General features: G+C 43.1%; 1 protein-coding gene across 11 annotated transcripts; it reads left to right on the top strand.

Moving 5' to 3' along the window:
- The first annotated feature begins 1,501 nt into the window (after positions 1-1,501).
- Positions 1,502-11,410, top strand: LOC107373916 (zinc finger protein 721-like). 11 transcript variants are annotated; one of them, XM_054751811.2, is made up of 4 exons: positions 1,502-1,961; positions 2,112-2,224; positions 4,925-5,107; positions 7,245-11,410. In XM_054751811.2, exon 4 carries the CDS (start codon positions 7,834-7,836, stop codon positions 9,748-9,750), a length of 1,917 nt encoding a protein of 638 aa, XP_054607786.2. In that variant the 5' UTR covers positions 1,502-1,961; positions 2,112-2,224; positions 4,925-5,107; positions 7,245-7,833; the 3' UTR covers positions 9,751-11,410. The 11 variants fall into 11 exon arrangements, with proteins under 11 accessions (XP_054607786.2, XP_070409763.1, XP_054607787.2 ...); XM_070553662.1 differs by having other exon boundaries at positions 2,303-5,107; XM_054751812.2 differs by having other exon boundaries at positions 1,502-1,968.
- Positions 11,411-25,739: the final 14,329 nt, after the last annotated feature.

Below are 25,739 nucleotides of genomic sequence, written 5' to 3'. Positions count from 1 at the left end.
CATATTCCTATGTAGACATATATAACTATGTATGTATATATATTTATATTTACTACTTTATTGGTATTTTGTTATGTTTACTGCGAATCAATCGAGAACACTGTTTTTGGTGCTTCAGTGTCATGAACACATTTCACTCATCCCTTCTTTGGTTTATTTTGTTTATAACTGTTATACATACATACATGTTTATGTTTATGTTTATTCATTTGGCAGACACTTTTATCCAAAGCGACTTAAAATTTATAACCTATAGGGCATGTTGTGATCTGTGGGGGAAACCGGAGTACCCAGAGGAAACCCACGCATGCATGGGGAGAACATGTAACTCCACGCAGAAAGGCTGCAGCCGAGTTTTGAACCTGCAACCTTTGTGCTGCAAGGCAACAGTGCTAACCACTCGCACTCTGACAATCATACGGGTGTGCTGCAGAAAGAAATTCCACAGGTAACCTGTATTTACAAATACACGTGCGTGTGTGTGTGTGTATAGATAGATAGATAGATAGATAGATAGATAGATAGATAGATAGATAGATAGATGATAGATAGATAGATAGATAATAGATAATAGATAGATAGATAGATAGATAGATAGATAGATAGATAGATAGATAGATAGATAGATAGATAGATAGATAGATAGATAGATAGATAGATAGATAGATAGATAGATAGATAGCGAAGGCCGTTAGCGATCAGAAAACAGCTGGCAGTGAATGAGTTAAGAAGCAGCTGAAGACTCAGCTGTTCAGGCTGGCTTTGAGAATAGTCTCTCCTGCTTCCTATAGCTCTTTATTTTATTTAGGATTTGAACTAATCTTATCTATTTAAGAGCATTGTAACTTGTTGTATTTCTGCCTTGCTCTCTCTTTCACATTGAAAGCTTTTGTAGAATATGCTCTGTTAATCTGTTCTATTTTGTTTTAATAAACCTTCGCTCACCTGCATTCCAGCCTTCCTTTTTTTGATTCTCAGTGTCCATTAGCTGTGCAGCACCATTTTGAAAGTGGGTGATGCACAGAGTGCTCTGCTCTGTAAGATGAACAGAACAAGCTCCTGGCTGATGATAGTCTCTGTCTTTGTGTCCAATGATGAAGCCTGTCTCCATTGTCCCATCGCTAACCCATGGTGCTCTGGAGACAACCTGGACATGTCCATAAGCACCTCAGAAACTGAAGACATGATTCTGGACTTGAGTGAAAAATACAACAGTTACATATGTATTATATTTTTGTACTGAGTATTTATTATATTATAGTACATATGAGGAATATTTATTCTAAATAGAATCTAATTTTTTACTTTTGCCCATCAGAGCTCAGTGAGTGGAGAAAACAAGAGCGTCGCCCTCTGGTGGCCTCATTAAGCATTACGTGAAGCTATAATGACTAATTCAGCACCTTCCCAGCACTTTTGTTCGCTTCTCAGAGCTGCTAAAAATAAAAGTAACAACATCAAAAGTTTCTATCACATTCTTTATAGAAAGTAAGATTTTTTAGTTTGTTTGAAGTTCATAAAGAATAAAACTGGTCAGATTTAGATAAGAAAAACATAAAGAAAAAATTATTTTACTTGTTTTTCGTGGCTTTTAAAGAGACCATCTAAAATAATAAAAATATAACGCGTTATGTGTTTTATTCTGCTCCAGCAGGTGGCGCTAATGCGCCTTTACGCTGGTTACCGACCACCGGAAGAAGCAGAAACCGGAAGCTGCTAGCAGAGCTAGCTTGTTGTTGCTCTGGTGTGTGAGGAGAATATTTGAGGCTCTGCAGTAAAAACGTCTTCACTTCAGTCTCTGGGAGAGTTGATCCGCTAAAGCGACTAACTGCTGCTGCTGCAGAAATCTTCTCACCAGGCTGTGGAAACTTTCTCCTCCTCCTCAACAACTTGGTGGAGTTCTTTCCAGAACCAGAGAAGATATTCTGCGGTCTTCGTGACAATCGGAGCTCCAGAATCAGGTTGTGGGTTAGAAAAGCTTTTCTCTAGACTTCCTGCCCTCTGGATCTGCTGCTGTTCCTTTGGCCAGAACCAAAGCGTTGGATCTTTAATGTCCTGCGTTGTTCTGAAGCAGCATCTTAATCAGCTCTCCTGCTTTGTTTCTATTGCAGCTGTTAGCTAAACACGGCTAAAGAAAACCTGCTACCACTTCAGGATCATCCATCAGCTGGGACTGACTCATCGTGTGTTCTTCACCACCTGGACCTGGACAGCATGGACACAGGTAGGGCTGCCACCTTTCAGATATGTAAATGAGTTGGAGAAGTGGTTTTTCTCTTAGACAGCTGTGCTATTCACACAGGTGTGAAACATCTGTAAACGCCAGATCTGGTGCAGGAAAATAGCTGAACAGGGAGTGGGGACACACTTTGCATGGCTATTTCTGCGGTTGTAAGTGATAATAATGATAATAACAATAATAATAATACATTAAACTTGTCTAATGCTTTTTAAGTCAGTCAAAGAGGCTTCACAAAAAATGCAATAAACACATAATAAAACATGACACATAGTAAACAGACTGGGGATGCTGGGTTGATCTTAAGAGAAGTGGGTTTTAAGCAGTGACTTAAAAGTAGAAAGAGAGACGGCATTCCTGATAGAAGTGTGAATCTTCACTTGTCTCCTGATTCGATTCGTTTATTGGGTCAACGATTCAATTCGATTCGATATCCCGATGCATCACGATTATTTCATATTAATTTGTTTTCATCAATAAATAGAAGATGTCAGATAATTGCTTTTTTTTTTTTTATCAAAAACGGAAGTGACACAACCTGCCATCCCTCAAAATCTCTCCATTCACAACAGGTTAGGACAAAACATTTTAAACATTTAAGAAGATTTAACAAAGTAAAACATCTGTTTCCTCGTTCAACGCCACGCCTCAGGCTGAGAAAAACACGCTTTGCAAAAAGTCACAAAATCTAAAAAAGTACTGAAAACCTGCAGGACACATAATGTAATAATAAAATACATAATGGGTTCATATATGAGTGTTTAATGTCTCTGAGCAGCTCTAGAGTCAGATATTTATTCCACAGTTGAAGGGTGTCAGAAATAACACCAAATGTTTGACTTAGTTTATTTCATTTGAACCCAGTGGTTCATTTCTGAAATGTTGGAGAATGAATCAAGTTCTGTTTGATGCAGAAAATAATAAAACATAAAACAAATTCTACACTTCCATTCATATTGTAGTGACCTGGCTGGGGTTGTAAGCCAGGTGCATTCTGGGTATTGTGTAATATGTGTTTCCTATCGTTCTGCTAGTTCCTATGTGCTGATTTGCTGTTGTGTGAGTGTTATGTAAGCCACAGGGAAGGTGATGTGTGTTCTGTGGAGCGGGTTGAATTAGCATGGTTAACTGACACCGTGACTCTGTGTGGTAGGAGCGTGATAGAGGATCGTGTCTATAGCGTTACAAAGCGTTGAAGAAAAAGCCTAATAAAGGTCTGTGTGATTTTCTACTGCCTCCTGCTGGTTGATTTGGGGACTATAACCCTGCCGCTTAGACGCTCGGGGTCGCTACAATATTTAAGATGTGTGTTTTATTCTTTCTGATAATTACACCAGCAGAAGGCTGTGGGCTGGATTAGGATTAAATTACCTAGCTGATGGATCTTCTTCACTAACCAGCTAACTAACCTGTCCTGTGTGACCCTCACCATGTAACCTTCATGTCCATGCTGTCTCTGGAGGAGCAGACAGGAAAAAAGATCTCCTGTAAAATGAACCAAAGCTTCCTCCCAGTTTCTCTTTAAGCTGAATTTAACATCAGTTTATCTTCATGAAACAAAAGAATAAAGTGGAACAAGAACTTCTGTTTCTCTCTCCTTTTAACTTCACCGTGTCCCTAAATAAGAGACAGACGATCACGCTGCAGCCGTCGTCACTGACCCCGCCCCCTCCCCAAGACCGGATCTCCCGACATCACAACACTCGGTCTGACTGAGCGCTTCGAGGAGAAATAATAATTAAATTACGAAAATAATAATGCGTGTTTGGAGGAGCGTCCGCCGATCCTCTCTCTTGTGTGAGCAGACAATGTCTCTCTCTCTCCCTCTCTCAGTTGCTGTGCGAGCGGAGCGCACCGCGTGGCATCCCGCTCAATTAACATAATTTACGGCCCAAATCCAACAGAACCGGTCGGGCTGATCCGGTTCCAGTTCGATCTCAGGTTACAACTCTAGCGCTCAGCCCTGCAGTACCACATTAAGGCGGAACTACTTGGTAAATGTGGAGGGCGCTCACTCTGACAGATATGGATGCTGCGCTGGTGCAGCCGTTAAAAAAACAAAACTACATTCCACTATAATCGATTATGGCATACTCTTCTACGATGCAGAATCGTTTATGTCCGCATCCCCATGCATCGATTATTTAATTACTTTCCTCAGCTCTAATTCCTGATGCTTAGTGGAAGAGAGTTCCAAAGTGTGGGGTCAGCGGCTGCAAAGGCTCGAGCCCCCATGGTGCCATGTTTTGTTCCGAAAGGGGAATGGAGGTTGGAGTCGGCAGAACGGAGGTGCCGGGAAGGAGAATGGTGATGGACTGATTATCTTTTTGATTTAAAAGTTGTGAAACTATTCATTATTTCCATGCTGCAATAAGTGGTCTGCAGCGCTAAAGACAAAAACAAAATGCTTACTACAGCCTCCACATGTGACTCCAGAGTGCAGTCGCTAAGTCAGCATGCAGCCCAGTGAATTTAATGCCCTAGTCGAGTGGGTGGTGGTCTTATGGAAACATGAGAGCAAGTCAAATTGCAACTTTAAGAGCACTCTGAACAACAGTTGTTTTTCTACACATCTGTTTTTGATTAACTGTTTAGCAGTTGTCTGATTTTTCTATATTTTTTCTAAAGTCAAGCTGTCGTTTACAACTTTTTCTTGTGTTTCTTGTTTTCTATTTTCATATTCAGGCCAGTTTACACACGGAACTCCAGTTATTGCTTTGTTTTGTCCAATCTGGGCTGCAGCCAAATCACACAGTCAGTACACCACCATGCTGCTCCTCTCAACTCACATCCTCCATACAGTGGGGCAAAAAAGTATTTAGTCAGCCACCGATTGTGCAAGTTCTCCCACTTAAAATGATGTCAGAGGTCAGTAATTTACATCATAGGTACACTTCAACTGTGAGACAGAATGTGAAAAAAAAATCCATGAATTCACATGGGGGGGGGGGGGGTGTCACAGCATTTGTCTGCATTCCTTCGTGGGGGTTTTAGTTGCTTGCAGCTCAAGGCTACCAGGATGTCAGATTCAGATAACAAGAATTTGTTTGGGTCAGGCTGAGATAATTTTCCTCTCTGCCTTCAGTCTTTAAACTGATCATTTCCAGTCCTTCATTGAAGCCAGTTTTGGGTTTTTTAGCTTGTCCATACCGTCCGGTAACTCTCTCCGAGATGACATCCATTTTGCGCACTAATACCGGTATCGCAGCTAGAGCATTGTCCAGCTTACGATTCACCTCGAGTAACATTCCAGTCTGAGAAGTCTCCACACGGACGGTGCTTTCCGTGGGTGCGGGTCGCCCTCCAATCGCTCCCGTCTTCCCAAATTTCCAGAAAACCAGATATCCTCCCACTCCAATCAGGAGAAATCCAGTGATCATCAGACCGAATATCCACACGTCTTCGATATCCTCAATGGACAACTGGGGGAGGCATATGGTCTTCCATTCCCACCAGGAATCCAGCAGATACCCCACCGGGTGTGTCCCCTGTGGACATGTGGGAGCCCCCTGCTCCATTCTCATTGTTGAAAAAATCTTATCGATCGCGTTGAATGACCAGTTTATCAAATGCATGGTTAAAAATAGAGTTTTTCAGAAGAAATGCAGAGAAGCGCTCTGTGGGCAGACAGGACAAAGAGCCTTGGGAAAAAAAGATAAGGGAGCGAAAGAGGGAAGCGTCTGTACTCCTCGAGTGCCTGAAGAAATACACATAATCAAACTGGCATATAAAGGGTTAAAACTTAGATAAACATTCAATATTTGATTTTTTCAATCAGAAATGAAGTTGAGCCCAAGATTTGGACCCAAAAAGCAGAAAAAAATATTAATCTGGACTAGGGCTGGGCGATATATCGATATTTTTAAAATATCGGTATAATTTTAAAACAAGATATAAGGTGACTTTATATCGATATAACTGGTGAAACTGCTATGCTAGCAATTAGCTGCTGTGCTAGTGACATGCTGCTCCATCTTTAAGCGGCTATTACATGTATTCTTACAAGTTTGCTCAATCTGAGAGCCTCTGGGTAATTGTGCTGCTCTAAACTTCGCATTTGGCGTCCTGGTTTTTAATTATTTGGGGACGTTCAACGTCAGCGAAGTTCTGTTTTCCATCCTGCTTGTGCGGAGAGACAATCCAAACCCCTCCCTCCTCTACGGAAAGCCGGAGTGGCCAAATTACCTCAGATATATTGTAAGGGTTTGAATTGTAAACTATAGGGTTACCGTTTTATTTTGAAGGCGAGCTCAACGGGTGAGAAATGTTGTTCCGTTTTTTTCCACTCTGGTTTGCTATGCTAGTAAATACTCTGTTAGGAGCGATTCTGTAGAAAAAGTTAAGAGTTTGTAAGGCGTGGGTTATGGCGAAAGTAGCCCGAAAATAATACTCATAAATGAGCAACCAGAGACTCTTGAGTCATTACAGTATATTCGCTGATATGAGTCAATACTGTTAGGGTTAGGAGGAAAAATATCGAGATATATCGTATATCGGAAGTTCAGCTAAAAGATATCGAGATATAAGTTTTGTCCATATCGCCCAGCCCTAATCTGGACCATTTTTAAAGTTGTTTTAAAAGTGGACATTGTTGTCCTCTAATGCTATCTAATAACTCAGTTTTAGTGTGTTTTTTTCATGAATTACAAATGGGCATTTCAGGGGTTAAAAGCCTCAAAATGATTGAGTTTTTTATGTTTGAGCATGGCTGAAGTTGTTCAACAGATTTATGAAAAAAAAAGTAAAAATAAACATTAATGTATACATTTTTTATAGCCACTTTTACAAGCGGACATTTTTGTCCTCTAATGACTCTTTTGTATGAAAATTAAAGTGAAGCCTGAGGGTTAAGGCTCATATGATTTATAGAGGCTCAAAGTTCAGTTTCCAATTGTAAATACATTTCATTCTACTGTCAGTTTAAAGAAATAATACAACTGTTATATGTGGGGAAAAAATTACAGCTGTCTGTAATTCACATAATATGTTTTTGTGTTTCCTACAGATTTTCAACAGGTGGTTCTGGTTAAATAAGAAGCTTCAGAAGAACAGAGTGCTCGTGTCAACCACCAGCACCTAGATTTTCTCCACAAAAGGGAGGAACAGGAGAAACTCTGGCCTAGTTTGGAGGGTGTTGGGTAATTTTATCAATCCAGGATTACCTTAGGGAAGTTCAAAGCACAGGGGGGTTATAGTAATCAGTTTGTCAAAACCAATACCAATAATCAAACAATCAATCAGTTTAGACTTTGCAAAGTGGAGAGGAAAAGTACACTCCAGTCGGTTGTCAGGTTCGCTCTCATCGGGCAGATGCCTTCCGAAAGGCTTTATTAAGCATACACAAAAAAAGATAACCACACACACATTCGACATTCTTCACAGACTCTTAGGCAGGAAGACACACCAGGTGCAATTCTAAATCAACAAACCACAAAGCAGTCGCAGTCTGGACTTTCTCAAGGGAGTTCTACTGAAAAGGGGACCAGTACAAGTCCTGGTACTTAGGGCAAGGTCAATCCTCCCTGTAGGAACTACAAAAGCCTGTCTGTTACCAGAGTAAAATAAATGGATGAAACTTCGTTTAAAAACACCAGATGTTAAACAGAAAGAAGCCTTTCGCCTGTGAGCTCTGTGGACAAAGATTTAGTCAAAAGACGCATTTAAACAGTCACATGAGAGTCAACACAGGACAGAAGCCTTTCGCCTGTGAGCACTGTGTAAAAAGATTTAGCCAAAAGACAACTTTAAACAAACACATGGAAGTCCACACAGGACAGAAGCCTTTCGCCTGTGAGCTCTGTGGACAAAAATTTAGCCAAAAGACGCATTTAAACAGTCACATGAGAGTCCACACAGGACAGAAGCCTTTTGCCTGTGAGCTCTGTGTAAAAAGATTTAGCCAAAAGACAAATTTAAACAGTCACATGAGAGTCCACACAGGACAGAAGCCTTTCGCCTGTGAGCTCTGTGTAAAAAGATTTAGCCAAAAGACAAATTTAAACAGACACATGAAAGTCCACACAGGACAGAAGCCTTTCGCCTGTGAGCTCTGTGGACAAAGATTTAGCCTAAAGGCACATTTAAACAGTCACATGAGAGTCCACACAGGACAGAAGCCTTTCGCATGTGAGCTCTGTGGACAAAGATTTAGCCATCAGACAACTTTAAACAGTCACATGAGAGTCCACACAGGACAGAAGCCCTTTCCTTGTGAGCTATGTGGACAAAGATTTAGCCAAAAGACAACTTTAAGCAGCCACATGAGAGTGCACACAGGAGAGAAACCTTTTGCCTGTGAGCTCTGTGGACAAAGATTTAGCGAAAAGTCAAATTTAAACAAACACATGTGTGTCCACACAGGACAGAAGCCTTTCACCTGTGGGCTCTGTGTAAAAAGATTTAGCCAAAAGACAAATTTAAACAAACACATGATAGTCCACACAGGACAGAAGCCTTTCGCCTGTGAGCTCTGTGGACAAAGATTTAGCCAAAAGGCACATTTAAACAGTCACATGAGAGTCCACACAGGACATAAGCCTTTCGCCTGTGAGTTCTGTGTAAAAAGATTTAGCCAAAAGACAAATTTAAACAGTCACATGAAAGTCCACACTGGACAGAAGCCTTTCGCCTGTGAGCTCTGTGGACAAAGATTTAGCAAAAAGACAAATTTAAAGAGTCACATGAAAGTCCACACAGGACAGAAGCTTTTCGCCTGTGAGCTCTGTGTAAAAAGATTTAGCCAAAAGGCACATTTAAACAGTCACATGAGAGTCCACACAGGACAGAAGCCTTTCGCCTGTGAGCTCTGTGGACAAAGATTTAGCCGTCAGACAACTTTAAACAGTCACATGAGAGTCCACACAGGACAGAAGCCCTTTCCTTGTGAGCTATGTGGACAAAGACTTAGCCAAAAGAAAACTTTAAGCAGCCACATGAGAGTGCACACAGGAGAGAAACCTTTTGCCTGTGAGCTCTGTGGACAAAGATTTAGCGAAATGACAACTTTAAACAGTCACATGAGAGTCCACACAGGACAGAAGCCTTTCGCCTGTGAGCTCTGTGGACAAAGATTTAGCCATCAGACAACTTTAAACAGTCACATGAGAGTCCACACAGGACACAAGCCCTTTCCTTGTGAGCTATGTGGACAAAGATTTAGCCAAAAGACAACTTTAAGCAGCCACATGAGAGTCCACACAGGACAGAAGCCTTTCACCTGTGAGCTCTGTGTAAAAAGATTTAGCCACAAGACAACTTTAAACAGACACATGAGAGTCCACACAGGACAGAAGCCTTTCACCTGTGAGCTCTGTGTAAAAAGATTTAGCCTCAAGACAAATTTAAACAGACACATGAGAGTCCACACAGGACAGAAGCCTTTCACCTGTGAGCTATGTGTAAAAAGATTTAGCCAAAAGACAACTTTAAACAGACACATGAGAGTCCACACAGGCATTTCGCATGTGAGTTCAGTGGAAAAGATTTATCCAAAAGATCAATTTAAACGGTGACAAAAGAGTCCTTAAAGGACAGAAGCATTTTGCTTGTGAGCTCTGTGGACGAAGATTTTGCTGAAAGAAAACTTTAAACTATCATCTAAACATCCACTAGGGCTTAACGATCTATTGCCGGGGTCTCCAATCTTTTTTGGCTCGTGAGCTACTTTTACACAATGAAAGTACAGCAGAGTTACTGCCATATGATTTATTTACATTGATACTTTCCATGTGTGAATGTGCTTATGTTAAACATGCTATACTTACTATATTAACATGCATTGTATTCACAAGTTGATTTCTCTGTATTTCAGTACATCAGTATATATATATATTTTAAAAGTATAAGTAAACTAGTGACATTCTGAAAACCAAATTAAACAAAACATATTTAGTTTTTTTAAACTAATCAGATACTTTCAGAAAATGAATAACAAATCTACTTCATGTGAATGATTTGGTAATTTTTTAGAGGTTAGTAACATAACTTTTTAAGCACACAGGAACAGCTAACCTGTAAAGCTGATGATATGTTAAATAAAATACAAGCTAAATGTGATGAAAACACAAAAGTCTAAATAGTTTGAATTGAAGTAAAAAATGTAAAATCAGAAATAAGATTTGTTCCTCTCTCCTGATTTACTGAATAATTTTTATGGTTTTTTTGGTCATGAAAGTTAAGTTTTACTGCGTTTATTGCTGACATTATTAAGGTTGGAGATTTATCCTTTTTTTCTGCATCTTGTAGGTTTTTTTCTCCGCAGGCCTGAAGGCTGTGCGTTACACAGAGCAGAGAGACAGAGCAAGAGACCAGAACCAAATGAAATGATCACATCACACCAATCTTAAAATATTTACACTGGCTTTCAGTAACTTACAGGATTGATTTCAAAGACCTTTTACTTACTTTTAAATCATTAAATAGCCAACGACCTCTGTATATAGCAGAGATGTTTTAAACGTATCACCCTTCAGAATCACTTAGGTCAGCAGATAAATCCCAACTGGTACAACCCAGAGCCCGCACCAAGCACGGAGAGGCTGCCTTTAGCTGCTATGCGGTCCGTCTCTGGAACTGTCTTCCAATAGACATTAAGACCTCTCCCACCATTTCCATTTTTAAATCCAGATTAAATACTAAACTTTTTCATGATGCCTTCCATTAATCTGTCCTTGCATCTGTGCTCTACTAGGTCTTTATCTGTACTGTGTTCAATTGATTCTACATGTATTTTATATGTATACCTATTCTGTGCTGTTTTATTATGTATTATTGTGTAATTAAAGTGAATACTTGTAATAAAGTGTAGTTACTGTGTAAAGCAGTATATACTAGGAATGATTAATAAAAATAAAAACTAGAATTGAACCTGAGTTACATGGTAATAACAGTTTAAGAACTCAGAAACAACAATACCTAACTTACTAAGTAATTATCATGTAAGTACTAAGTAATTAGAGGACTGTAAAAGAAAGAACTTCCAATAATTTTACTTAATATGCTTTTATGTTTGTGTGCTATGTTCTGTGTCAATATTCTTTGATTTTATTTTACACAACATGATGTGACATTTTAACTAATTCATTTCACTTGTGATTGTTTTAACCATGTGAAGCACATTGGGCTACCGTTGTGTATGAAATGGGCTATGTAATAAACTTGACTTGAGAGAGAGTTCACAATCATGTTTTTTTTTTACTAAATGAGACACTCAGCTGAAACTGGGGGAAATATGTGATGAATCTAAATCACAGGAGATGCATGTGTGCGCGTGTGTGTTTGCACTGAATGTGTTCGTGTACATGGTTCACTCATGCGACCATCAAGAACAAAGTAGAAATTCACTGAAAAAAGTGAACTAACTACATATTCATTTGGTACAAGTGTGAACCTAGAGCCCCACGACTGTTATTTTAGGTACGGAGAGTGATCACGCTAGATCAAACAATGGGCTGACACGTCTTCCTCCAAACTTGAGTTTATTTACACACAATGCATAAAACAAGTTTTTCTATATAAAAAAAGGAACAAGACAGTTCCATCACTGCGAATTTTACCTTCATCACCTCACTCCCCACTCATGAGGTCTTCACATCACACACCTCCACCACAAACCTACACATTCATGAAGCAGATGTAAAGAAGCAGTTTGGGTCTCTTAACACATGAAAAGCGCCGGGCCCTGATGGCGTGGCTCCTGCCACTCTAAAGCACTGAGCTGAAGAGCTGGCCCCAGTGTTTACGAGCATCTTCAACTCCTCACTGGAGGAATCTCATGTGCCTGCCTGCTTCAAGATCTCCACCATAGTCCCTGTCCCCAAGAAACCAAGAATCACTGGACTAAATGACTACAGACCTGTGGCTCTGACATCTGTGGTCATGAAGTCATTTGAGCACCTAGTTCTCCCCCACCTCAAGACCCTCACAGCCCCCCTCCTGGACCCCCCTGCAGTTTGCATACAGAGCAAACAGGTCTGTAGATTACGCAATCAACATGGCTCTACAATTCATCCTGCAGCATCTTGACTCCCCAGGTACCTACGCCAGGATATTGTTCGTGGACTTCAGCTCTGCATTCAACACAATCCTGCCAGACCTCCTCCAAGACAAAATGTCCCAGATGAACGTGCCTGACCCCATCTGCAGGTGGATCACTGACTTCCTGACAGACAGGAAACAACAAGGCTGGGGAAGAATGTCTCGGCCCAACGGGCCATCAGCACCGGCTCACCACAGGGCTGTGTTCTTTCCCCTCTGCTCTTCTCCCTGTACACCAGCAGCTGCAGCTCCAAGCATGAGTCCGTCAAACTAATTAAGTTTGCTGACGACACCACCATCATCAGACTCATCTCTAATGGGGATGAGTCTGCTTACAGAATGGAGGCTGAACGGCTGGTGTCCTGGTGCAGCCACAACAACCTGGTGCTAAACACCCAGAAGACAGCGGAGGTTGTTGTGGACTTTAAGAAACACACACACCCCCATCCCCCCTTAAACCTGTCTGACACTCCCATCACGATGGTGGACTCATGTCGCTTCCTGGGCACCACCATCACCCAGGACCTCAAATGGGAGCCCACCATCACCACCATCAGAAAAAAGGCCCAGCAGAGGATGTACTTCCTGAGGCAGTTGAAGAAATTCAACCTATCACCACAGTCGATGAGGCAGTTCTACACCGCTATCATCGAGTCCATCCTCACCTCCTCCATCACCGTGTGGTACGCTGGAGCTACCACCAGGGACAAGAAGAGGCTGCAGCATGTCGTGCACTCTGCAGAGAAGGTCATTGGCTGCAAACTCCCCTCCATTCAAGATCTGCACACCTCTAGGACATTGAGGCGTGCAGGTCGGATAATAGCTGACTCGTCTCACCCTGGACACAGTCTCTTCGACTCGCTTCCATCTGGCAGAAGGCTCAGATCCATTCGGACCAGAACCTCTCACCACAAAAACAGTTTCTTCCCCTCTGCAGTTGGACTTTTGAATGAAAATCCTAGGGCAGCCCATTCAAGTTGATTGGTCCCAGTCACGTGACCAAGCAATTTAATAAAATAATGTGGTTCAGAGTCTCCAAAAGCCACACATGCCTGCCTTTGTTTATCTTATTATGGTGGACACCGCGGTCTTTCACCCAGCGGCTCGGGGATTTCCACATTCCTGAGAAGTCCTTCAGATTTACAGTATATGTAAACACTACACTGCCCATCGAGACAGAACTGATGCTATCCTCCCCGGACCGTACCGACGCTAATGAGTAAGTGGCAATTAAGGCTCCATCAGATGTTGTTTTTCATCTGGTGGTGGGGTACTCTTTAACCACCTGGATATCCGGGTCATTGGCTTGAGCCAGTTCCCATTCACATCAGCCCAATCTTCACTTCCCCCATCAGGGGCGAGCTCCACGGCTGCCGAAAATGCAGCCTCCGCATCGGAGGGTTCATCATCCGAGGTGGGCACTGGGAACCTGGGCAAGGCATCAGCATTTGTGTTGCTTTTTCCAGGACGATACTTGTTGTAGTTAAAGGAGGCAAGCTGAGCAACCCAGCGCTGTTCCGTTGCCCCCCAGGCAGGCTGTCTGCCAATGGGCAACAAGATTATTGTCAGTATATACTGAGAACGTTGCACCAGTCAAATGATCCTTAAACTTCTCAGTTACTGCCCACTTGAGTGCCAAAAGCTCCAATTTGAAGGAGCTATAGTTCACGTCGTTGCGCTTAGCTGGGTATAAGCTACGGCTGGCATAGGCTATGACATGTTCCTGCCCCGGTTGTACTTGAGCCAGCACTGCTCCCAACCCCTGATTACTTGCATCTGTGTACAAAATGAATGGCAACAAATAATCAGCGTATGCCAGGACAGGGGCCTGGATAAGCGCTGTCTTCAATGCGTCAAAGGCCACTTGGTGCTCAGGGGACCATCGTACTGCCCGGGTCTCCGTCCCCTTGTTAATAGGGGCGCCGGCCAGCAGTGCATTCAGTGGCCGGGCAATTTTTGCAAATCCCGCTACAAAGCGTCTGTAGTAGCCGGCCACTCCCAAAAAGGCCTGCACTTGTCACACAGTAGAGGGGCGCGGCCAATCCCTCATCGCCGAGATCTTATCTGGGTCAAGTCTTACCCGTCTTTGATCTACCACGTGGCCCAAAAATTTCACCTCACGTTGCAAAAGTTTACACTTGTCCAGCAGTAGCTTCAATCCGTGCTGCCACAGCCTTTGGAGTACCCCATCCAGATGCTGTAGGTGAGAGGAGAAATCGGGTGAGTAAATAATGATGTCATCTAAGTACACCAACAGTGACTCTGCCATATGACCACTTAAACACTGCTGCATACGTCGCTGGAAAGTGGCGGGGGCATTACACAATCCGAACGGCATACGTTCAAATTCAAACAACCCAAGTGGAGTGGTAAAAGCAGCTTCTCCCTGTCCTGAGGATCCATTTCGACCTGCCAGTACCCACTGCAGGGTATCTGCAGATTTAAGGGAGTCAAATTTAAGACTTTTTAAGACCTTTTTTAAGGTCACTTTGACCAAATTTAAGCTATTTTTAAAATTTAATTTCAACTATAATTTCCAGCTATTGCCTGGAGCCGGTGCTAACCACACCGCGAACGTGGGATTAGCCATCTAGTTACCATTAAACTTGCACTTCCCCATGGCGCAAGCTCCCACTAGCTTAACCAGCTAATGTGCTCTAAAAATAGCCCCCTTTCACAACCAGCTGAATGTGTACAGTTCTGCTTACGCCAACATCATACACAAAAAATCCTGAACACTAACTGGAAATTCACGAAAATTTTACAGAAATAAAATAATCTTGTTTATTGGGTCTTTGGTAATTTAAGACCTCTGGAAACAGTATTTAAGGATTATTTGTCGTTTTTAAGGATTTTTAAGGCCTTAAATTTGGAAAAGCTAATTTAAGACTATTTAAGGACCCGCGGATACCCTGCCACTGGCCAGGTCAAGGGTAGAAAACCACTCTGCTCGGTTCAGACTGGTCAGAGTCTCCTCTATCCTAGGCAAAGGAAAGGTATCTTTATGAGTTACTGCATTCAATTTCCTATAATCGACACAGAATCTCCAACTGTTGTCCTTTTTCTTCACCAGGACTATGGGTGCAGCCCAAGGGCTACAGCTCTCTCTAATCACTCCTCTCTCCAGCATATCTGACAACAGGGATTTCACCTCTCTGTACATGACGGGAGGGAGAGGTTCGATATCGCTCCCTAATAGGTGCTGCCCCACCAGTGTGGATTTGGTGTTTTACGACCTCTATCCGCCCAAAGTCTTCATCATGCTTAGCAAAAACTTTTTCCCACTTCTGCAGCAAGGCACACAACTCCTCCTGAGCTTCAGACAAATCTGGCCGGTTAGTTAGATCTCTCACCTTTTGTGGAAGCTCACATTGTTCTGTATGCACTGCATCCACCAACGCCACTTCAACCGCTCCGTCCTTCTCCAGAGACAGGCTCAGACCACGAGGTCCATGAACTCATCTATGTGGTACAGCTTTCCCAGCTTCTCGTACCAGCAAATAGACAGGCTGAAAGGGTGGGGGTTGCAAACACACACCGGAATTCTGCCATTTCTTACAATGGCCAGCGTCCTGGCCACACCCACCTTACTGGTCTCTGATGTCGGGTCTAACAGGGCACAGTAGTCTGCTCCTCGTGGGCCCCTCCGCGTCAGGCCCCAAACTAGCATCTCACTTCTCGGTGTGACCCTTATATGGCCCCGACGGGCCGGCCGCACAAATCCAAGCAGCCCATCCTCGGCCATTGTGGCTTCAATACGCCTGCAGGTTGCAAAGGCATCCTTCCAGGCCTTCTGATGCTTTATCGGTGATGGACATGGGGCAGCCTCTGCAGAACTCTTAAACAGGGCCTTCCAGCAAGCAGTCACAATGTTCATGCCTATTATGAGCGGGTGTGTACAATGTTCATCCTTAACAATAATAACGCCCCGCCCAGGTATGCTAATGCCCTCCACTTCAAAGTCCAACACTACATAGCCAGTATAGGGGATCTCTAATCCATTGGCTGCTCTCAGTTGGAAGAATACAGGAGTCTTCTCAGACTTAATTCCAGTAAATTTTTCTAGGAAACTCTATTGCATTAAAGTTACTTGGGAACCCGTATCCAGTAACCCCTGGAGCTGGACTCCCTCAATGGTCACCCCTATGGTAGGACTTTGTCCAACAAATGTCTCAGTGGCCCCTTTCCCCTCTGGTGGTGAATCAGCCGTTAACCACCGCACCACGGTTTATTCAAAGTACTAATTAAAACATCACTAAAAAGCCTTAGGCCAGTCACTAAAACGGTTGCCGGAACTGGGCCCGGTGAGAGTCTGCAGCCTTATCTGGACGCTGCGGGGCAGATTCCTCCTCCTTCAGGACGCTTGTCCGCCACGCCGCCGTTTTCCTCTTACCTCCATAGCTCGCCTCCTCCTTCAAGACGCGTGTCTGCCGTACCGCCGTTTCCCTCAATCGCCCGCTTCCTCCTGCAGATCAGTCACTGGCTCGGCCGCGCCACGCCGTCGTCCTCCTCCGTCGCGGGTCCACCTGTCAGTGAATTTTAACGGCAGTCACTGCTCAATCGCACACCACGGGTCACACCTTGTCACAGGCCGCTACTCACACGCCAGGGCAGAGGAATACCCTGCCCACATCTGCATGAAGCCTCGTCACAGACAATCGGTGTCCTTTCACCCGGCGACTCTCCGCTTTCTGCTGCCGTCTCCACCGAAGAACACTCCTAATCTCCCACCGGTGCAGATAATTGCTCCGGTCCAGATGCCATCTGTCCAAGCTTGACAAAATAAAATCACACATCCTCCCAGTTTCCTGGGTTCTCCAAAATAAAAGCATGCCATGCACTAAAACTAAGTAAAAAGAATACACACTAAAAATACACCACACTGGAAGGAAAAACACAATAAACACCGACTTTGCCTGTATGACACTTACGTCTCGGCCCGGCCGTTCCGGTCATCACAAGATAGTCGGCTAGCAGTGTCTACACCACGCTCAGGACAATCCAGGCTCTTCTCATGCATCGTTCCACAAATGTGGAATGACCTTCCAAGCACTATCAGAACAGGGGCTTCCTGTTCAATTTTCAAGAAACTCCTGAAGACCCTGCTCTTCAGAGAGCTTCTTCTAAACTAGCACCCTCCCTGCACCCGTCCCCCCTCTCTACTGTCCACTCCTTGTTCCCTCCTCTCCATGACTGAAGTCAAGTTGTTGTTATTGTTGTTGTTGTTAGCCTCAAGGGCAACATGCCGATTATCACTTGTAAGTCGCTTTGGACAAAAGCGTCTGCTAAATACATAAACATAAGCAAACATAAACTTCAAAATAAAACCAACTGACACTACAGAAAGTAATATAGAAAAATAGTTTTTTTCACGTGAAATGTTAGTTTTGATTAGTTAATTGTTATTATTTTCTCATGTCATCTTGGTGCTCTTGGGTGCCCCCTGGTGGTGTGGGGGCCCAAAGCAGTCACTTAAGTCTTGTATGCCTTGGGCTGCCTCTGACATCATCACACAAATAGCAAATTAATGAAGCCTCCAGGAGTCCTCTGTTCTCACTCATCTGATGACTGTTGTGTGTTTGTTGGTCTGAAGGATCTTCAGGGACTGTCTGGGACAAAAGTGAGACGGAGTGTCCTCTGGACCACAACACCATCAGTCCTGTCCGACATGGTCCAGAGCACGGCTGTGATAAGGTCATGGTGTCATAACAACAATAACATGTCACCATGACAACTATTACTGCATCTTTGTGCCAACATAGCAACAGTTGCTAAGGTCTGACAGCATCATCACATTAGTGAACACGTTGTCAGAGTTGATCTTCACAAACATGTAAAGGGTACATTTTTCAACATATACATTGACCAACATAGTGACCTCTACAGCATGAATCCACATTTTATTTGGCCTTCCAGAACCAGAAGGTTCTGTTCAGCGTGTGTTTACATCAGGGTATCTGCAGGTTTATGGGAGCCAAATTTAAGACTTTTTAAGACCTTTTTTTAAGGCCACTTTGACCAAATTTAAGCTATTTTTTAAAATTAAATTTCTGCTATAATTTCCAGCTATTGCCTGGGACCGGTGCTAACCACGTCGCAAACGTGGGATTAATCATCCAGTTACCATTAAACTTGCACTTCTCCATGGCACAAGCTCCCACTAGCTTAACCAGCTAATGTGCTCATCTAAAAATAGTCCCCTTTCACAACCAACGTGAATGTGTACAGTTCCGCTTACGCCAACATCACACACAAAAAATGCTGAAGACTAACTAGAAATTCACAAAAATGAATAAAATAATCTAGTTTAATGGGTCTTTGGTAATTTAAGACCTTTGGAAACTGTATTTAAGGATTATTTGTAATTTTTAAGGATTTTCAAGGCCTTAAATTTGGAAAAGTAAATTTAAGACTTTTTAAGACTATTTAAGGACCCGCGGATACCTTGTTACATACAGAAGACAAAACATCCAGACAAACATTCTCTCCCAAGGTTCCCGCACTCTCTGTGAAAGCCAGACGTCAACATTCTTCACTCTCAATAAGTGAAGACTCCACGATTTTATAGTTACAAGTTAAATAATCATACGTGATGAATGAACAAGATGTTTAACTGAAATGTTTGAATAACCTGTAAATGACCCGCACTCAAGGGCGTCAGTTTGTTTTCAGAATTGCTGGGGACAATAACCATACACTTGAGTGGGGTTTAAAAATTGCTGGGGACAATAAAGTAGGCTAGCACAGGGGTCGGCACCCCGCGGCTCTGGAGCCGCATGCGGCTCCTCCATCCATCTGATGCGGCTCTCTATACTTTTAAAATAATGAATGGATATTTAAATAAAGTGCTTTATATTTTACTGCATTAATTTTACATCTGTAAGCCAATTCTAAATGTAAAGATTGTCTGCGTAAACCTGAACAGGTCCAACCCGGTCTTACTGTGAGACCGGGTTGACGCGTCACGCTTGTGCGTAATCATATGCGCTTCTGAGCTGCTTTCTGACCTTCCCCACCTACAAAGTTTAATTACAACAATCAAACGTGACAGAGCCCGGATTTGTATTCTGAACAGTCTAAACATGTTTTAAAAATAATCGCGTGACAAAAGTGGCACCTGCTCAGTAAAACCACCAACAGGGTGAAAAATATCAAAATATTGTAGCAGAGACGGGCTACAACTTCTGGATCCACTTTATATAAATCGTTTTATTGATTATCTTCTTACGAAAGATAACTTTGACGTACACGAGCGACCAGGCGCGTTGCAAGCTTTTCAAAAGTGTGGGGGATGTTGTCTGTGCCTAAAATAAGTTCATGCTATTCATCTTGTTAGTTTAATTTCCATAATAGCGGAGCAGGTGCGAATTTTAGACGCGTCACGCACGTCTCCGTTTTAAACATGTTTAAACTGTTCAGAATACAAATCCAGGCTCTGTCTCGTTAGATTGGTGTAACTAAAGTTTGTACTGAATGAAACTTTACATTAAACCATGTTGAAAAGAAAAGGATCCGATTAAATCGTTTCCCCCTCATTTTACAGTCACGACGTACAGCGCAGTGCGCGTGGCTCTGGGGTTAATCAAGTTTAATTCTTTCTCTTTGCAACAATCTTCACAGGAAGGCAAAACAGTTAAATGACAGGTTACAGATATTTCCATTTGACTGTTTATTTTGACGGATAAACTCAAGGATGTTCGTTGATTTCCTCCCACTGAAGCGGTCTGGAAACCCGGTCTCTCTGAGGGATGTGTCACTTGGAAAAATGTTATTTTTATGAAATTATGAAAGTTTGGCTGAACAGCGCTTGTTCCCGACAAACAAAAACAGAAAGCAAAGAACAACCCAAAAAAAGAACCAGAAACCCAGAAAGACAAGAACCAAAACCAGTGATAACCCTACCATACATCAGAGGCATAACGGAAAAAATAAGAGCAACAATGAAAAAACACAACATAAACACACCAACAAAACCATACACAACAGTTAGAAACAGACTAGTGCACCCAAAAGACAAGATACCAGCTGGACTTAAATGTGGAGTCGTTTACCAAATCCCATGCAAACTCTGCAATAAAACATACATAGGAGAAACCGGACGCCAACTCAACACACGGACAATAGAACACAGAAAGGAGTGCGAGAAAGAGGCAAATCGAAAACACACAAGAGCAGCAAAAGAAGAAGCAGAAAGTACAATAAAGAAGTCAGCCGTAACAGATCACTGCATAAGAGAAAACCATATAATGGACTGGGACAACACACGGATCATAACCACTGAACAACAAAAATACAAATGATGGATCAAGGAAGCAATAGAGATAAGGAGACGTGGATGTGGGACCATGAACAGGGACGACGGAGTTTACACCCTGGACCACGCATGGGACTGCATCGTCGGAGAGGGGAGAGCGGGCAGTAGAGGGCGACAACGTCCTCTGCTGCCCGCGGATAAACGGCGAAGGAAGTGACGCGCCGCCGTCAGCGTCAGCCTGAAGAAGCCGGCAGCCGTCGGCGAAACTGTAGCGTCAATAACAGGTAAACAAAACCGTTTCTGTGTTTTAAAAAAGAACGACAACATGGAAAGGCTGGTTCTGTTCTGGGGACGACGGTGGAACCACTGGAGGAGATAACGCAAAGAAGGATTCTCCAGAGAATCAAGAAAATGATGGACAACCCTGAGCATTCTCTTCACAAGACTGTCCGACAACGGAAGAGTGTCTTCAGTCAGAGGCTTCTTCAGTTTGGCTGCAACACTGACCGCTACTGGAGATCCTTCCTGCCAACAGCCATTGTAATATACAATAACTCTTTGATTACTTGATTATTATTATTATTCTGAGCTACTACAGCAATCAGTTTCCCTCTGGGATTAATAAAGTATTCCTGAATTGAATTGAATGTTAAAATTATTCAAAAATAAAACCATCATAACAACTCTAGACAGATGAAGACACGAGACATTCTGTATAAAAGACAATCATGTCTCCTGTCTAGTGTTGATGATCCAACAGCGGACTGAACCAGAACCGCTCTGAACTCTGTCATTTACCATCTAAACACACACTGTTCATTATTATTCCTATGTAGCTTTTTTTCACACTACTGGCTCTGTCAGGTCTGGCTTTTTCAGGATTCATTTTTAGTCTAAAAATTTCCCTTTTTCTGTATTTTTTTATGGTCTTTGTTAGTCTTTTTCTAGTTTTGTCGTTCTTATAAAGCACCTTGTGGGCTTATCTTGAGAGATGCTATATACAAATATTTTTTCTTCTGCCTAGTGGTTTGCAAGCACATTACAGCGGTACTTGGAAACCGTTAATATTTCATTTCCCAGATGATGGCTATCAGTGATTCGACAGCATTTGCTGAACCTTACTTAAAAATAAAAACAAAAACAAAACATTGGACTGTGATCTGTATTGCTTAATTAATTCACAAATTAATAAACCCACAGCTTTTATAAGTGATAATGGCAATAAAAATAAAAAAGCTGAAAAAATACATGAAAAAAATGGTTCACCAGCAGTGCTAAGTTGTGTCATCAGAAATAAAGGGAATGTGGTTAATTTTCATGCTGAACGGTCCTTTTTCTTGGTGTGCTATGACTCAATCATGGCAACGTTTAAGTTACAAAAGATAACCGGTTTATTACAATCTAGTACATGTTAATACAAGCATCGGTACACCGGTGGGGAACCATGCAGCCCAAAAGTGGTTCTGTCTTTCCAGCATCTGTCCACTGCTTATACCTCTACAACAGCATCCCTAAAAACTCTGGTACAGGAACATTCCTAAGCCTGCTTAGAATAGCAAAATGCTATTGTAGGAGAATGGAGTCTCCACAGAGCCGCCTTGTAATTTATGACTTCTTGACAACAGTCCCAGCTGTCTCTCCACAGCCTTTAAGGTGGGATTTCTTCTTAGGGGCTCCAAATGAATAAAGATAGGACATTCTTTTTAAGCTGCAGTTATTACAACATTGTATGTTATTATTTTATATACAGATAAATTGTTTAAAACAGACACCACCAGTATCTAACAGCTCTGAATTGCAGTGAAGAAGAAGAAAATATCATTTCTATAGCGCCTCTCATGATAAAAATCACGAGGCACTTCACAAAAACAAAAAAATGTAAAAATATACAAAAAGATTTAGAAAATAATTAAAAATATATTTAAAATAAACAAAAGTAGGCAATTGTGATTGAAAAAAATGTTAAGAAAGAGAGAAAGTGAACAGGAAAGAGGGAAATCAGTGGATCCTGAGGAAGGTGGAATAGGTGGGGAGAGCAGAATAAAGAGAGAGAGGTGAAGAAGGTCATACAAAAGCCAGCTTGAACAAGTGAGTCTTCAGCTGCTTTTTAAAGGAGACCACTGAGTCGACTGATCTCAGGCTCAGGGGGAGAGAGTTCCAGAGTCTGGGGGCCACAGCAGCAGATGATCTGTCACCTTTGACCTTTAGCCTGGTGCTGCACAACCTGTAGGCTTTGATCACTGGACCTCAGGGACCTGCTGGGGGTGTAGGGACTAAGAAGATCACCAATGTAAGATGGTGCTTGTCCATGTAAGGCCCTATAGACCAGAACCAGGATCTTGAAATGAACCCTGAAGTTGACTGGCAGCCAGTGAAGCTGGAGGAGAAGCGGGGTGATGTGGGTGTGTTCGGAGGACTTGGTCAGAAGCCGAGCACAGGCGTTCTGAACCACCTGTAGACGGTCCAGGGAGGTTCTGCTCAGACACGTGAAAAGAGAGTTCCAGTAGTCTAAGCGTGAGGAGATGAAGGTGTGGAGAACTGTCTCAAGTTCAGAGCGGGACAGAATGGGACTCAACTTAGCAACGTTCCTGAGATGGAAGAAGGAAGAGCCAACAAGAGAACTGACATGAGAATCCAGGGTGAGAGCTGGGTCAAAGGTCACACCAAGATTCCTGACAGAAGGTTTAGTGTGAGAAGCAAGCTGACCAAGAGAGTCTCGGACTTTGGGAACCAGCTTGTCTGGGGCACAGATGAGGATCTCAGTCTTATCTTCATTCAGCTGAAGAAAGCTCCCAGCATCCATGTTTTGATAGTCTAAGCAGGTGTGTAACAGCTGCAGCTTAGACATCTCATGGGGCTTAAAGGAGATGTACAGTTGGATGTCATCTGCATAAAGATGGTAGGAGATTCCTTTGAAGGAGCTCAGGATGTGCTGAAGAGGAAGCAGATAGAGGAGGAAGAGCAGAGCCCCCAGCACAGAACCTTGTGGGACACCATGGGTAAGGGAGGTGGTGGAGGACCTAAACTTGTAGACGGCCACAGAAAAGGAGCGCTCAGAGAGATAAGAGGAGAACCACTCCAGAGCAGAGCCTGATAGGCCTACCCAGTCTCTGAGCCTCTCCAGTAGCAGGTGATGGTCAACAGTGTCAAAGGCTGCAGTCAGGTCCAGCAGGACCAGAACAGAACAGTCCCCTGCATCACTGTGAGTCAGAAGGTCATTAGAGACCCTAAGAAGAGCTGTTTCAGTAGAATGAGCTCTACGAAAACCTGACTGGAAGCTATCGTAGATGTTATGTTCATCAAGAGCAGCTGTGAGTTGTTTAGCCACAACCTTTTCCAAGATCTTGGAGATGAACGGAAGTTTAGAGATGGGTCTGAAGCTGCTATGGAGAGAGAGGTCGAGACTCGGTTTTTTAAGAAGCGGGTGGATTACAGCGTTCTTAAAGTAAGCAGGGACCTGACCAGAGACCAGAGAAGCATTAATTATAGAGAGCATGCTGGGACCGATGGACTGAAAAGCACTTTTAAACAAGGATGAGGGTAAGATGTGGAGGGGGCATGCAGAGGTCTTCATAGAGTTAACTAGTTTGGTTAACTCAGGCAAAGAAACAGGAGCAAAGCTATCTAGGATGATGGGCCTGGTTGGAGTCGGGAGAGGCAGCGATAAGGCTGAAGGAGAGATGCTAGATCTAACCTTATTGACTTTGTCCACAAAGAAAGACAGAAAGTTCTCACAGTCTGTAACAGAGTGGATGGAGGCTGTAGGAGAGGCAGCAGAGACGATGCTGCTGATGATGTTAAACAGCACCTTGGGGTTCCCTTTGCTCTGGGACACCAGGTTGGAGAAATAGGAAACCCTGGCGTCTCTGACTGCAGAATTAAAGGATGTCAGAAGATCCTTTAGGTGCAGCAGATGGACGTGGAGATGGGCTTTCTTCCACAAACGCTCAACTTTTCTGCATTGGCACTTCAGGCTGCGAAGGCTGTCATTAAACCAGGGAGTAGGGTTCACTGCAGGAACTGATCTGGTTCTGACAGGACAGATGTTGTCCAGAATGGAGAGGCAGTGCTCGTTAAACTGAGAAGTTAAGGAATCTGGGTCGTTATCAGAAGAACAGGGTGGATCAAAAGCAGCAGAAAAATTGCTAGCTGTGCTCTCATTAAGAAAACGAGAACTAACCAGATGGCGAGCAGGAGGTGGGGGCGCAGAAACTGACAAGTTAAAGAAGATGCAATGGTGATCTGAAATATAAATGTCCTCATGACAAACACTGTCAGCATTTAGACTCGGGTAAAAACAAGGTCCAGAGTGTGCCCCCTGGTGTGTGTGGGGCCAGAAACATGCTGGGTAAAGCCGATGGTGTCCATAAGGCTGGAGAAATTCATGGCAAAGTGATCAGAGGGATCATCAACGTGGATGTTAAAGTCACCAACAATCACCAGTCTGGACAGCTTCACAGTGGAGGATAGAAAGTCACTAAACTCCTGAAGGAAAGAACTGATTGGACCAGGTGGACGATAGACCACAGCACAGTAGAACGGGTCCTTACGCCCAACTTTAATCAGCTGCAGTTCAAAGATAGCAAAGTGACCAGAGGTTGGAGAGCTATATGGAAGATGGTCTCTGAAAACAACAGCTAGGCCTCCACCACGACCAGAACCCCGGGGCTGGCTAAGAAAAGAATAACCACTCGGGCAGAGTTCAATCAGAGCAGAATAATCAGATGCTTGCTGCTAAACTTCAGTCAGAAACAGAAAATCCAGGTTTTTAGAGAGAATTAGATCATTGAGCAGGAAGGACTTATTGTTAACAGAGCGGGTATTTAATAGAGCCATGCTGAGTGAGATGGAGGAATCAGAAACTACAGAAACAGCTGGAGTTAGTGGACGTAAATTAGCAGGGTTAGATCCACGGTGTTTATAAAAACCACTTATGGAGGGAACCGCAGGAGAAACCAGAGGAATGAGGATAAACCCACCTTAAAAAACTTGGACGGATGAACCGCGCCGCAACGCGGCCTGGCGGGAATGCGGAAGTGGCGCTCAAGTCACCAAACAAAGGAAGAGAAGCTAGAAGATCACGCCGATGTTTACTAGATAAACCACGCTTTAAGAGAAGTCTTATTCTCACCTGGATTCCTGCTCGTTTACCTCTTTTCCTCTGACGTTTTCCCGAGACCGGACAAACACGCTGGAGGCGCGCAGGTCGGG

Source organism: Nothobranchius furzeri, chromosome 7 (assembly GCF_043380555.1).
Source record: "Nothobranchius furzeri strain GRZ-AD chromosome 7, NfurGRZ-RIMD1, whole genome shotgun sequence".
Taxonomy (NCBI): domain Eukaryota; kingdom Metazoa; phylum Chordata; class Actinopteri; order Cyprinodontiformes; family Nothobranchiidae; genus Nothobranchius; species Nothobranchius furzeri.
The sequence above is the reverse complement of the archived record's forward strand: the minus strand, read 5'-3'. Positions and strand labels throughout refer to the sequence as shown.